Source organism: Lethenteron reissneri, chromosome 48, assembly GCF_015708825.2.
Source record: "Lethenteron reissneri isolate LAM-NWPU_2019-01 chromosome 48, ASM1570882v1, whole genome shotgun sequence".
Taxonomy (NCBI): Eukaryota; Metazoa; Chordata; class Hyperoartia; order Petromyzontiformes; family Petromyzontidae; genus Lethenteron; species Lethenteron reissneri.
The window spans coordinates 9,934,481-9,950,180 of NC_083826.1; the positions used below are offsets into that span (position 1 = coordinate 9,934,481).

Here is a 15,700-nt window from a genome sequence, read left to right on the forward strand (position 1 = left end):
TGTCTCTGTATCCACTACCGTGTCTCTGTATCCTCTATCGTGTCTCTGTATCCACTATCGTGTCTCTGTATCCACTATCGTGTCTCTGTATCCACTACCGTGTCTCTGTGTTCACTACCATGTCTCTGTATCCACTATCATGTTTCTGTATCCACTATCGTGTCTGTATCCATTATCGTGTCTCTGTATCCACTACCGTGTCTCTGTATCCACTATCATGTCTCTGTATCCACTATCGTGTCTCTGTATCCACTATCGTGTCTCTGTATCCACTATCGTGTCTCTGTATCCACTATCGTGTCTCTGTATCCACTATCGTGTCTCTGTATCCACTATCGTGTCTCTGTATCCACTACCGTGTCTCTGTGTTCACTACCATGTCTCTGTATCCACTATCGTGTCTCTGTATCCACTACCGTGTCTCTGTATCCACTATCGTGTCTCTGTATCCACTATCGTGTCTCTGTATCCACTATCGTGTCTCTGTATCCACTATCGTGTCTCTGTATCCACTACCGTGTCTCTGTATCCACTATCGTGTCTCTGTATCCACTACCGTGTCTCTGTATCCACTATCGTGTCTCTGTATCCACTACCGTGTCTCTGTATCCACTACCGTGTCTCTGTATCCACTATCGTGTTTCTGTATCCACTATCGTGTCTCTGTATCCACTACCGTGTCTCTGTATCCACTATCGTGTCTCTGTATCCACTACCGTGTCTCTGTATCCACTATCATGTTTCTGTATCCACTATCGTGTCTCTGTATCCACTATCGTGTCTCTGTATCCACTATCGTGTTTCTGTATCCACTATCAAGTCTCTGTATCCACTACCGTGTCTCTGTATCCATTATCGTGTCTCTGTATCCACTACCGTGTCTCTGTATCCACTATCGTGTCTCTGTATCCACTATCGTGTCTCTGTATCCACTATCGTGTCTCTGTATCCACTATCGTGTCTCTGTATCCACTATCGTGTCTCTGTATCCACTACCGTGGCTCTGTATCCATTATCGTGTCTCTGTATCCACTATCGTGTCTCTGTATCCACTATCGTGTCTCTGTATCCACTATCGTGTCTCTGTATCCACTATCGTGTCTCTGTATCCACTACCGTGTCTCTGTATCCACTATCGTGTCTCAGTATCCACTATCGTGTCTCTGTATCCACTATCGTGTCTCTGTATCCACTACCGTGTCTCTGTGTTCACTACCATGTCTCTGTATCCACTATCGTGTCTCTGTATCCACTACCGTGTCTCTGTATCCACTATCGTGTCTCTGTATCCACTATCGTGTCTCTGTATCCACTATCGTGTCTCTGTATCCACTACCGTGTCTGTGTTCACTACCATGTCTCTGTATCCACTATCATGTTTCTGTATCCACTATCGTGTCTCTGTATCCATTATCGTGTCTCTGTATCCACTACCGTGTCTCTGTATCCACTATCGTGTCTCTGTATCCACTATCGTGTCTCTGTATCCACTATCGTGTCTCTGTATCCACTATCGTGTCTCTGTATCCACTATCGTGTCTCTGTATCCACTATCGTGTCTCTGTATCCACTATCGTGTCTCTGTATCCACTATCGTGTCTCTGTATCCACTACCGTGTCTCTGTGTTCACTACCATGTCTCCGTATCCACTATCATGTCTCTGTATCCACTACCGTGTCTCTGTATCCACTATCGTGTCTCTGTATCCACTATCGTGTCTCTGTATCCACTATCGTGTCTCTGTATCCACTACCGTGTCTCTGTATCCACTACCGTGTCTCTGTATCCACTATCGTGTCTCTGTATCCACTATCGTGTCTCTGTATCCACTATCGTGTCTCTGTATCCACTATCGTGTCTCTGTATCCACTATCGTGTCTCTGTATCCACTATCATGTCTCTGTATCCACTATCATGTCTCTGTATCCACTATCGTGTCTCTGTATCCACTATCGTGTCTCTGTATCCACTATCATGTCTCTGTATCCACTATCATGTCTCTGTATCCACTATCATGTCTCTGTATCCACTATCATGTCTCTGTATCCACTATCGTGTCTCTGTATCCACTATCATGTCTCTGTATCCACTATCGTGTCTCTGTATCCACTATCATGTCTCTGTATCCACTACCGTGTCTCTGTATCCACTATCGTGTCTCTGTATCCACTATCATGTCTCTGTATCCACTATCGTGTCTCTGTATCCACTACTGTGTCTCTGTATCCACTATCATGTCTCTGTATCCACTACCGTGTCTCTGTATCCACTATCGTGTCTCTGTATCCACTATCATGTCTCTGTATCCACTATCGTGTCTCTGTATCCACTATCATGTCTCTGTATCCACTATCATGTCTCTGTATCCACTATCGTGTCTCTGTATCCACTATCGTGTCTCTGTATCCACTACTGTGTCTCTGTATCCACTATCATGTCTCTGTATCCACTATCGTGTCTCTGTATCCACTATCATGTCTCTGTATCCACTATCGTGTCTCTGTATCCACTACTGTGTCTCTGTATCCACTATCATGTCTCTGTATCCACTATCATGTCTCTGTATCCACTATCGTGTCTCTGTATCCACTACTGTGTCTCTGTATCCACTATCGTGTCTCTGTATCCACTACTGTGTCTCTGTATCCACTATCGTGTCTCTGTATCCACTACCGTGTCTCTGTATCCACTATCGTGTCTCTGTATCCACTATCGTGTCTCTGTATCCACTACCGTGTCTCTGTATCCACTATCGTGTCTCTGTATCCACTACCGTGTCTCTGTATCCACTACCGTGTCTCTGTATCCACTATCGTGTTTCTGTATCCACTATCGTGTCTCTGTATCCACTACCGTGTCTCTGTATCCACTATCGTGTCTCTGTATCCACTACCGTGTCTCTGTATCCACTATCGTGTCTCTGTATCCACTACCGTGTCTCTGTATCCACTATCATGTTTCTGTATCCACTATCGTGTCTCTGTATCCACTACCGTGTCTCTGTATCCACTATCATGTTTCTGTATCCACTATCGTGTCTCTGTATCCACTATCGTGTCTCTGTATCCACTATCGTGTTTCTGTATCCACTATCAAGTCTCTGTATCCACTACCGTGTCTCTGTATCCATTATCGTGTCTCTGTATCCACTACCGTGTCTCTGTATCCACTATCGTGTCTCTGTATCCACTATCGTGTCTCTGTATCCACTATCGTGTCTCTGTATCCACTATCGTGTCTCTGTATCCACTATCGTGTCTCTGTATCCACTATCGTGTCTCTGTATCCACTACCGTGGCTCTGTATCCATTATCGTGTCTCTGTATCCACTATCGTGTCTCTGTATCCACTATCGTGTCTCTGTATCCACTATCGTGTCTCTGTATCCACTATCGTGTCTCTGTATCCACTACCGTGTCTCTGTATCCACTATCGTGTCTCTGTATCCACTATCGTGTCTCTGTATCCACTACCGTGTCTCTGTGTTCACTACCATGTCTCTGTATCCACTATCATGTCTCTGTATCCACTATCGTGTCTCTGTATCCACTACCGTGTCTCTGTATCCACTATCGTGTCTCTGTATCCACTATCGTGTCTCTGTATCCACTATCGTGTCTCTGTGTCCACTACCGTGTCTCTGTGTTCACTACCATGTCTCTGTATCCACTATCGTGTTTCTGTATCCACTATCGTGTCTCTGTATCCATTATCGTGTCTCTGTATCCACTACCGTGTCTCTGTATCCACTATCATGTCTCTGTATCCACTATCGTGTCTCTGTATCCACTATCGTGTCTCTGTATCCACTATCGTGTCTCTGTATCCACTATCGTGTCTCTGTATCCACTATCATGTCTCTGTATCCACTATCGTGTCTCTGTATCCACTACCGTGTCTCTGTGTTCACTACCATGTCTCTGTATCCACTATCATGTCTCTGTATCCACTACCGTGTCTCTGTATCCACTATCGTGTCTCTGTATCCACTATCGTGTCTCTGTATCCACTATCGTGTCTCTGTATCCACTATCGTGTCTCTGTATCCACTACCGTGTCTCTGTATCCACTACCGTGTCTCTGTATCCACTATCGTGTCTCTGTATCCACTATCATGTCTCTGTATCCACTATCGTGTCTCTGTATCCACTATCGTGTCTCTGTATCCACTATCGTGTCTCTGTATCCACTATCGTGTCTTTGTATCCACTATCGTGTCTCTGTATCCACTATCATGTCTCTGTATCCACTATCGTGTCTCTGTATCCACTATCGTGTCTTTGTATCCACTATCGTGTCTCTGTATCCACTATCATGTCTCTGTATCCACTATCATGTCTCTGTATCCACTATCATGTCTCTGTATCCACTATCATGTCTCTGTATCCACTATCGTGTCTCTGTATCCACTATCATGTCTCCGTATCCACTATCGTGTCTCTGTATCCACTCTCATGTCTCTGTATCCACTACCGTGTCTCTGTATCCACTATCGTGTCTCTGTATCCACTATCATGTCTCTGTATCCACTATCGTGTCTCTGTATCCACTACTGTGTCTCTGTATCCACTATCATGTCTCTGTATCCACTACCGTGTCTCTGTATCCACTATCGTGTCTCTGTATCCACTATCATGTCTCTGTATCCACTATCGTGTCTCTGTATCCACTATCATGTCTCTGTATCCACAATCGTGTCTCTGTATCCACTACTGTGTCTCTGTATCCACTATCATGTCTCTGTATCCACTATCGTGTCTCTGTATCCACTATCGTGTCTCTGTATCCACTACTGTGTCTCTGTATCCACTATCATGTCTCTGTATCCACTATCGTGTCTCTGTATCCACTATCATGTCTCTGTATCCACTATCGTGTCTCTGTATCCACTACTGTGTCTCTGTATCCACTATCATGTCTCTGTATCCACTATCATGTCTCTGTATCCACTATCGTGTCTCTGTATCCACTACTGTGTCTCTGTATCCACTATCGTGTCTCTGTATCCACTACTGTGTCTCTGTATCCACTATCGTGTCTCTGTATCCACTATCATGTCTCTGTATCCACTATCGTGTCTCTGTATCCACTATCGTGTCTTTGTATCCACTATCATGTTTTCGTACTGTCTGTTGTTGTGACGTCCTGACCCACCCCGACTGGACATCTGTGAAAAAGAGCATGCATAGCTCATCGCATCTTTCTCGTCTGATAACTCTCCCTCTGTCCGCTCAGGCGGTGTCTGTGGTCAGGGCAACTTGACTCACAGTTTGGAAGGTCCGGGAGTTGTATGTCTGTGTTTGTGTACGTTGAACTTATTTGGCACCGTACGTAGTCAACCGTGCTAATCGTATGTGTAGGGGTAGGACAACAAACTAAACACAAAAAATCAGCTGTAAAGAAAGCAGTTTTAGATCTAGATATGAAAGTGCATATCTCGATTTGATTCCTAATATCGAAAGGAAGATCGTTCCAGACGGCCGAAGAAGCGCATCTGGAAACGCCACGCGATGCGGTGACCACCGCCTTCGTTCGCCGGCCGGCCAGAAGCCGCCGCTCGCAACTGCCCACTCCGCCTCTCCCGCAGACGACTTCTCGATGCTGGCGCAGGTGGACACGGAGCCGTACGACATCTTCGGCTGCTGGCTGGGCCGCGACACCTTCATGTCGGGCTTCATCAACCACCACGACATGTTCTGCCTGCACGTGCATGGCACGGGCGAAGTGGACACGGGCGGAAACGTTCACGCGGTGAGGCAGGCCCACGCACGCACTCGCACAGGCACGTCCACAGCTCGCAAAGCGGTGCTCAGAGTCAGAATATTGTTTACCTCTAGAAACATGTGGAAGAAAATGGGATCCACGTCTTGCAAGTATGGATTTCCTCCAGATTTTCGTCGATTTTTCAGGTTTCTCTAATGTACTGAAAATATACCAGTTGATTTCTAAGACTTGCAATAAATTAAAGTGAATCTATCGCATTTTATAATTCTTCCTAGACGACAACAAGATAGCATTAACTTAAAGTTATCATTGGGTGTAGCACCAGAAATATTGCCCAGCTGAGTTTCACTGCCACACGTGCAATACACTTTCAAGGACACGAGTTCAAATCCCGGACGGGGAATTTGACTGAACCATCATCATAATCAATCCTGGCTTGCTAAACCGAGTTATTTTGCTGCTATGAATTGCCACGTAAGCCACTTTGTTGAGCGATTATTTGTGACCAGGTCGCTTCTGAAAAATAAGCTCAGTGGGTTTTACCAGATAAGGTAAAAAAATGTTTGGGGTTATTTGCTTTGCACTCCTGTCATGGTGTTTGTGTTGTTTGTCGTAAAGTTCTGACTACTCCGACTGGACATCTGTGAAAACGAGCTTTATAGCTCACCAGAGTCCTCCAGTACAGAGACTCCTCCACTTATGAAAATTCGATTTAGGAACTTTCAGAGATACGAAAAAACTTGTCCGTATGGCCAGTTGCCTGTTTGGACCGAGAGTCATAAGTTCAACCGCCACGCAATAGATGGCGGTGGTGGCATCTGCAGAACGTGAAGAACCTGTGGCATCTACGTCTACTGGAAATTAGACAACTTTTGAAGCCATTCCCCATGTTTAGTGTACACGCCGTACAACATGTTTGGAATCGACAGGAGTAAATTTGGGCTTGCGAACAAATCGACTTAAGAACAGATCTCCGCAATCTAACTCGTGCGTAACTCGAGGAGTCCCTGTGCACATAAATCCTCCGATTTCGAGAAAATTTTTCGTTCTTCTTCCGTCAACGTAGGGTGGTCCTCTCCCCGTGTGGCTCCGCTCCGCTCCCCAGAACCAGAACCAGCAGGGCCACCGGCTCTTCAAGTTCGCGTGCTCCAACGGTTCCTACCCCCGCATGCTCATGGTGGCCACCCCCGGCGAGGGGCAGCCGAAGCCGCCGCCCCCGTCCGGCGGCCCCGCCGCCTCCGCCGCCAAGGGCCCCTCGGCCTCCTCCGGGCGCCCGTCCTGGCTGCTGGGCGGCTCGCTGCTGCGGCGCGACCACTACACCAGCAAGGCGGCGGCGGCGGCCGCGGTGGTGCGCAGGCGCAAGCACCAGCACGCCATGAGCAACGAGCGCCGGCTGCCGCCGCGGGAGAGGTTCCTGGTGTACGGCACGGGCGACCTGACCTACGCCTCGCACCAGATCGGTGTGCTGCTCAGGGACACTTTGCTGCAGCCGCGCTCCCATCCTGTCTCTCTGCGGCCGCTACTGTTACGTTCAATACTATTCACTGTCAATCTCTCATCCTCCCTGTCTCTCTGCGGCCGCTACTGTTACGTTCAATACTATTCACTGTCAATCTCTCATCCTTCCTGTCTCCCTGCTACTGCTACTGTTACGTTCAATACTATTCACTGTCAATCTCTCATCCTCCCTGTCTCTCTGCTACTGCTACTGTCACGTTCAATACTATTCACTGTCAATCTCTCATCCTTCCTGTCTCCCTGCTACTGCTACTGTCACGTTCAATACTATTCACTGTCAATCTCTCATCCTTCTTGTCTCCCTGCTACTGTTACTGTCACGTTCAATACTATTCACTGTCAATCTCTCATCCTTCCTGTCTCTGCTACTGATACTATCGCGTTAAATACTTTTCACTGTCAATCTCTCATCCTCCCGTCTCTCTGCTACTGCTACTATCGCGTTCAATCCTATTCACTGTCAATCTCTCATCCTCCCTGTCTCTGCTACTGCTACTGTCATGTTCAATACTATTCACTGTCAATCTCTCATCCTTCCTGTCTTTCTGCTACTGCTACTGTCACGTTCAATACTATTCACTGTCAATCTCTCATCCTCCCTGTCTCCCTGCTACTGCTACTGTCACGTTCAATACTATTCACTGTCAATATCTCATCCTCCCTGTCTCCCTGCTACTGCTACTATCACATTCAATACTATTCACCGTCTGCGTCATCCTCCCTGTATCTCTGCCACTGCTGTATCACATTCAGCACTTTCGCTGTTGCCCCTTGTCACTTCATCATTTATGCGATTCCTGCTGCAATGGTCAATACTGCATGCACCGCTGTGAATCGCCCCGAAATTACCCCCAGAGCAATCATCGCCCCCAAATCATTGCCGCTCGGGGGACGGCCGCCAATAGGGGGGGACCCGTGCCGTGACGTGACACGATAGGTAAAGCACAGCCCAGACGCGAGCTCATTCGTCCACCTACACGCGTTCGGTGAGAGCCCGGTGCCTTTTCTGGGGTGCGTCTTCCCCCTGAGTAGTTGGGAGCCGGGTGAAGCACCTCTGCCCCCCCCCCGTAGCCACTCTGACTATTCACCCCCTTCCCCCCCTCGGTCAGGAGTCAAGCAAATCCCGACGCAGCCGCACGAGTACGTGAAGCGGGTGGACGGACACCACGCGCCCGACCACATGCTGGAGCTGCACGGGCAGATCATCGGCATGGCGCTGTCTCCGGACCACAGGTCAGAGAGCAGCAGAGGCATCGCGGCGGTGCCGGTGGAACCGTAGGTCGGAAGGGGGTTCGCGCTCCTCTTGCGCCGATTCTGGAGTCTGTCTCGCTTGTTGTCCTGCCCCCGCACCTCCGATTAGCGCGGTTGGCGACGTACGGTGCGAAGGAAGTTCAACGTCCACACGTGCGTAGAGGCTGTGGGATAGTCTGCTCCTCGCTGTTGTTCTGGCGTTTTGTTGTGTGGGGACGGACCGATGCCCGTGCCGGAAGCGCTGAGACTATCCTGGGCTCGACACCTGGCTTCAGAGCGTTGACGCGGCCGAGTGGTCGCGCGCCTGTCAATGGCTGCAGAGGTTCGCGGTTCGAGCCCTGCGGCCGCACTGGTTAACATTGCGGGCGTAGGAGCCATAAATACTCTGTGCCGTCTCAGCCCGGACGCGGTTGGCGATGTAGAGTTGTACGTCAATCCACCGCTCGGATCGAATGTGCCGCCCAGCGTTACAGCGACGGGTTGGCCACGTTGGGTGCGAACGAAGTTCAACGTACGCACGTTTCCTGGCGGCCCTGTAACCCCCCCCCCCCCCCCATAACCCCCCCCCCCTTGCGGGTTCTTCGGCGGCGGGCGGCCGAAACCCGGACCGTGCCTGGACTTGCCCGCCGCTGCGCAGGTTCCTGTACGTGAACTGCCGCGCGTGGCCGGCGGGCTGCGTGGTGACGGAGCCCACGGAGCCGCCCGCCATCTCGCGGGACATCGACACGCGCGAACTCGAGCTGCCCACGCTGCGGCCCACGGGGCGCTCCTTCCGCGGACACCACGCGTTCACCGCCGAGCACAACTGCTTCTTCATCTTCCTCAACAGCAGCGAGGACTTCCTCGCCAGGTGAGCTGGGGGGGAGGGAGGCTGGGAGGGAGGGAGGTGGGGAGAGAGAAATGGGCAGGGTGGGGAAAGAGGAAGTGACCGAGTTAAGAAGAAGGGAAGGCGATGATGTCACGGCTGAACCTTGAGCCCAAACACACGGAGTATCGCGTCTCCTCCATGTGCTGCACTGCGGTGCACTCTTGCCGAGTAGCGGCAACGTTAATTTTTTTCTCCCGCTCAGCCTCGCAGCAGCGGCTTTTGGCGAACCATCGAACAAAGACGGTGGCCGCATCGCGCGGCGCTTTCAGACGCGCTCCTGCGGCCGTCTGGAACGCTCTTCCTTCCGATATTCGGAAGGAACTGGAGCTGTGCACTTTTAAATCATCGTCGAGATTGACAAACTCATCTCTTGAGAACGTCTTTTTTTTAGTTTGTTGTCCTTCCCCCTCACTTTCGATTATCTCAGTTGGCTACGTACAGTCCAAAAGAAGTTCAACACACATGAGACTAAGTGCTTCTTGTGGTGATGTTGTTATTGCTTGAAACTCTTGAGCACAGAACAGGAACTTTCCCAGCAGCAGCCTCCTCCACGTGTATCGAGTTTTAAGGTTTCGGGGGTGGGGTTAATGCACTCCCCGTTCCCATAATTACTAGCGCGTTCTACGTACGTATATACATACGAACGTCGCTGTGGAAGTCGTGTGCTCAAGAGCACGTGGCACTCCGTGTGTGGCCACGTGCGCTTTGTTAAACGTGCAAATTGGTGCACGCGTGTGACATCACGCGTGTCGCATCACGCGTGTCACATCACGCGTGTGACATCACGCGTGTGACATCACGCGTGTCGCACCACGCGTGTCGCACCACGCGTGTCGCACCACGCGTGTCGCATCACGGCATATTTGAGGCTTTCACGCGCCGTGCTGCCGCGCCGTTGCCGTGCCATTTACGTTGCCATGCCATTGTCAGCGGGGCGGAGGACCACCACGGCTACGTGTGGGAGCGCCACTACGCCGCGCTGCTGGGCCGCCTGCCGCACAGCGACGTGGTGAACTGCGTCGCGTTCAACCCGGCCGACCAGGAGATGCTCATCTCGGCCAGCGACGACCGCAACATCAAGGTGTGGCGCAGCCGGCGGGCCATGCGCCGCCTGCGGCTGCAGCAACAGCAGGAGCTGGCGGTGCAGTCGTAGCGGGAGACGCGGGGGGGGTGGGGCGGGGGTTGCGTGGGGGGTGGGATTCGGGCGGCGACTAGAGGGAACGGGAGTGACCGCGCGAGGCAGCGGGTTGACGCGCGCTGGCTGTGACGGTGATGGTAATGAGGGGGGGGGGGAGACGAGGACTAGGTCGACAACTCTAGCAGCAAGTGCTCGTGGTGGTGACAATGGCAGCAGCAGCGGCTGGAGCTGCAGTGGCTGCTTCGGTAGCGATCGCAGCGGTAGAAGTGGTGGAAGCGGCTGAACCTTCAGTTGCAACAGGTGCACCAATACCACGAACGATGTCAGTAGGTATGGTCACACCAGCGCTGTTGGCATCGTGAGCATGAACAATTCGTTGTGGCAGGAGGGGGCCGCATCAGAAGCTGTGAAAGCGGCCAGATGAGCAGCAGCCAGGATTTTACAAGAGGATCACTGGCAGCAGCAGGAGCTTCATCTGCAGATGATGACCACAGTTGAAGCAGATGATGACCACAGTTGACGCGGGCGCTACATTAGAATCTGCCGCAGAAGTGACCGCAAACGGTGACAAGCGCAGCACTGGGAACCGCTGTCACGGCTGCGTTGCAACACCGCAGGTGCTGTACCGGGGAGGGGTTGTAGCAGCCGTGATTTGCGAGAGCAATAATGGGAGCGTCGTAAAGAGTCGCACCGCTGCTGCGGTGATTTCCTGCGGCGATTTCCTGCGGCAACGTCCGCGACAGCAACACAGCACGAACAGCAGAGGCCCTTTAATAACAGCTGCAAGAGCATCCATGGCAACGGCATCACGGGTTTGGATGTGAAGCTCAACGGCGAGTGGCATCATTCCTCCCGCACGCGCGCGTCCGTTCGTTTGCATTTCCGCCCGAGCGGGGTTTCTTTTTTGCCAGTCGTGTGAAGCTGAGGTGGAAAACGGCGACATTCTCTTGCACGTAACCTCTTGGTCGCTCTCTTTCGACGTTGCACTACGCCGACGTTACGCGGTGCAACTTTTAGCCCCTTTTTCCCCACCGGCACATCCGAGCCAAGGCACCAAGTTTGTGACGTTTGTTACGGCACAGCTGCCGATTGTTGTTGTTGTATTTTTACACACAAATAATTCTTTATATGAAGAAGCTTCGTTCTCTTAGTTGAAAACTGTTTTTGCATTTTTAAGAAGCAAACGACGAATATTTCACGTCTAAGTTTATTCCTTTATTAATTTTTTTGTCACGTGGTGGGGGGGTGGGGGCTGCCTTATGCAATGGAAAAGGCGGCGGTAAGCGAGGGGGTTACACATGTAACCACAGAATTGTGTCGTGCAATTGTTTTAACCTTTTTGTTAATTATTTTTTGGCGCGCCAAACCTTTATTGCCGCGCATGGCTGTGTGCACGAGCGCACCGTTCTGAAGGCACCATCGGCACGAGGCGAGGTTTATCGAGCGTTTGAGGGAAAGTGACGTTTTAACAGGAGTTGCTGTCATGTAATTGCCGTGAGCTCGTTACCGACGCTCCCATATTTGCTCCCCGTGTAAAGTCTGCCTGGCTCGCGTGGTGGCACGCCGCTATACCCTCACACTCAGCAGGCAGGCAGGCAGGTCACGGGTCAGCTCAGACCAGCCGTCGTCTCAATGAACGCCATGCAAGGACGATCCCGTGCAAATCCACGTGGGCAATGGGATTTTCTGCTCAATGCCCGGCTCGAGAATAGCCAAGGGAAATCGGCACCTCCGGCGCTTGACTTTTGCGTGTAATGGTAGATCACAGTCGCTCAGTGTTGCCCCTTTAACGATTTTGTTTTAGCATTTTAAAATTAATTCAGAGGGAATTTATCACTTCGGCAGCTTGGGCAGCATGCAAGGGCCCCACGATTCTACGTCGGTCATTCGCGGTTGACGCCAAATGCATCTCGGATTTAAAGAAAACGATCGACGGGTTTATTCGGCCACAAATCTTGTGGCGATGGCACGTTCGGCGTGAAGTTGAAGGTGAGCGCAGGCCAACGTGTCGCCACTCCCGCTGGGGTGACGGTGAGGCGCTGTCCACCCCCCCCTACACCCCCCAGCGCTCGGGTACGGGGGGAAGTCAACCGTGGATGTTGACGATGATTTGAGGGCAAACTGGAATCTTCACCACTGGCTCAGGGCCACCGATGGGGGTGATTGATGCCACTACCACCACCTCACGCCTATTTATTTTATTGTACCAGGTAAGGCCCATTTTGAGCTGACCACAAATGACAGCTCAACGAAGTGGCTTATCGCGTGGAAATGCACAGCAGCCAAATACTCTTAATGCATGTTTCTAAATGTGGAGGGAAAAACCGGAGAACCCTGAGAAAAATGCACGCGACCACGGGGGAGAGAGAGAGAGAGAGACATGTAAACTCCATATATACAGCAGGTGTCAGCGTCGGGATCGAACCCGCGACCTCCTGTATACCAGGCGCGGGCGAGAACATCTCGCCACGGCAGTGCCAAGCTGGGAGATGACACGTGGGTGTGTTTATATGTGTGCCCACGAATGTTTGTGATGGCATCTCGTCTAGTTTTCCTTAATTTTACAAATGCATATCATTCTTTACGATATTCATGTTTTTGTTATTTTCTAATAAAAGAAAATATTCCCAAATCCTGTCGTGTTTCGTTTTTATTTCAAATTAATTTGCGCCATTTGTTGTTGGAAGTTAAGTTGGGAGATAACGCAGCCTATCATCCTTATAGGGTTGATAAATTAAGTACCACTTCGTCGGAAGGTTATCCTCTGGAGAGTCTGCACTCGCCATAACAACGTGGCATTTCCACCACTGCTTTGAGCAATGGTTGTGATTAGCGTTGAGCAGTGGCTCTTTTTGATATGCGAACTCTGCCCACACAGTGTCGGCGTGCTTAGGAAGTTTTGCTCAACAGGTATTCCTCGATTTACGAAAGTGATGTGTTCAAAAACGAAACGCCGAAATTAAATTTTATACTTCTGCTATGACCGTGTGGCTAATGTAGACGCAGAACAACAACGACAATTTCACATTCAGGGTGGTCAAGCCGAGATTACCGCGTCAGCCGGAGCAGCGGAGTCGTGCATCATCGCCGTGATGTCTCCTTCGTGATTGTGGATCGGGGCATTGCGTCGTTATAACGTTGTAGGGTCTGTTCTGGATGACCACAGTTGCACACAACAGTTTTAAATGTTCCATTTGTGCATCAGGGTATCCGTATCTACTGCCATGGTTTGTATGGGCGTGGTTTAAGGTGGAACATGAGCTTTGTGGAAGATCTCTCCAAGCTCTGTTGGAGACCTGAATGTGTTTCGGACATTCATTCCAACTCTCCTCCTAACCTAAATGTATACACCTATATCCCTTTGCACAACACAGGGAATAGAATAAGAAACATTACAACGATTGAACAATAATTTAAAACGACACAATTCACCTTTTCGGGGAACCCCAATAGATCTGCTGCGTGTTGGAATTCCCGGCGAGGCGATGTGTGGTGACATCGCTGCTGCCACTGCAAGAACACCGTGACGATGATGACGATGCAGCCACTCGCGGGTTGGTGGCTTCTCGTCTGACGACCTCGCGGCGCGCGTGGCCGCAGTGACATTTCACGCGGGGGAAAATTTCGATTTCGTTTGTCGAAAAAGTGTCCGCGATTTATCAATCGCGTTCACGCGACATTTCGTAAACGTTCGTACATCGAGGGATTCCTGTATCCAGAGAAGACCACGCCTGCGAGGAAACACAACGCTGAAACATTGGCCTCCAGACACGCCCGCAAACCCACTTGCTGTACTGCCGTCTGAGCACATGGCAGCCCAGCAGGTTTGGAGTTTCACGGCACTCGCTGAAGCTCTGGTGCCACCCAGCAAGTGCTTGATTGCTTGTGTTTAACCTCGCCAACGGAGTTCGCCTGTCTGAGCCTGCTTTCTGTACTGCACGCTGCATTATCCATTCCGTCTCCGATGCCCCATCTCCAGGCTTCACCCTCGTGGGTTCAAAAAAGGTGATCCGAAACTTTGGGATCGTCTTTTGGAGCGCTGGGCTTTGATTGGCGAGGAAACGCCAGCCGAGCATTTGCCACTCGTCTCGAGTCAACCCGTGGCACCTGCGTCTGTCCCGCGACCTCCTGCCAGCGAGCCCCTTCCACACTCCACGTGGCCTTCGTGGTGCACCTAGCCTGGCACAAGCACGGTGGTGAGATTACCGCCGCTTAGTGGCGAATGACGGACGTTGTTTCGTTACGTCCGTGCGTTTGAATCCGGTTCGATTTCTGGCCACGAGTAACATCGGTGGAGAGGGATCATGAATCTCTCCTGGACACCTCTTCATTACACCCATTGGTGGCCAGCAAGGAAACGAAGTGGGGTTGGACGTTCAGCAGTGGAGTTACAAAGGGATGCAAATTTGTGTGCGGGATAGGGGGTGTGCGGGATAGGGGATGTGCGTATTCGTAGACGTGTGTGCATGAGAGAGATTGTGTGATTGTGCGAGTGTGTGCATGTGGGGAGCGGTGGTGTAGCTGTTAGCGTGCTGTGCTGCGCTACGAAGCCGGCGACCCGAGTTCGATTCCTGCTCACGACGATTATCTGAGCCGGTCCTGGGTCTCCCCTAGGTCGACTCAGCCTCATGAGCACCTGGTACAGTGTGTAAGCATCGCCGCTGGGGAGACAATCGTGACCGGGAGTGGTGTTGGCCACCCACCCCCTCGTGTGCCGTGCTGGCCTTCGTAGGTGCTCACTAACAGCACTTGCCCCAACAGTTTGTGAAGACTATACAGGGGATCTTTGTCTTTGTATACATCTATCGAGAGCGGTGGTTAGCCACGTCTGGGATTCAAATATCACAGCGTAGTGCACGAACTGCTGCGCCACCACACACATGCACCTAGCCTGGCACCATCATGAGACGTAGTTTACACGCTCTCTACTACCGTTGCGCAGCATCGTGTCGTATCCATCTTCCGACTTGGTGAAATAAAAACCGATGATGTTGTCGATGATGATGATGGCATCCGTACGGTCACAAGGAACAGCTGACACCTTTCCCGTAGCGGCGTGTGAAGTCCGCCAGCTTTCGAGTTCAAATGTTTTGCTCGACATGTTCTAATGTGCCAGTGGCCCCACTCATAACGAGCTGCGCTCTTACAGGGATCAAGCGCGCGTCTCGCCCATAGACAGCCGGGGGGACCCACAATGAGA

General features: G+C 51.0%; 1 protein-coding gene across 2 annotated transcripts in view; it reads left to right on the forward strand.

Moving 5' to 3' along the window:
* LOC133354732 (F-box/WD repeat-containing protein 5-like) overlaps positions 1 to 13,132 on the forward strand; it is a 53,175-nt gene extending 40,043 nt beyond the window's left edge. Inside the window, exons 5-9 of one of the 2 annotated variants that reach the window (XM_061571793.1) lie at positions 5,589 to 5,752; positions 6,792 to 7,185; positions 8,353 to 8,476; positions 9,132 to 9,344; positions 10,293 to 13,132. In XM_061571793.1, coding sequence (XP_061427777.1) covers positions 5,589 to 5,752; positions 6,792 to 7,185; positions 8,353 to 8,476; positions 9,132 to 9,344; positions 10,293 to 10,515 — 1,118 coding nt within the window. In that variant the 3' untranslated portion in view covers positions 10,516 to 13,132. The remainder of the gene's footprint in view (positions 1 to 5,588; positions 5,753 to 6,791; positions 7,186 to 8,352; positions 8,477 to 9,131; positions 9,345 to 10,292) is intronic. The other variant, XM_061571794.1, reaches the window with a different exon arrangement.
* Positions 13,133 to 15,700: the final 2,568 nt, after the last annotated feature.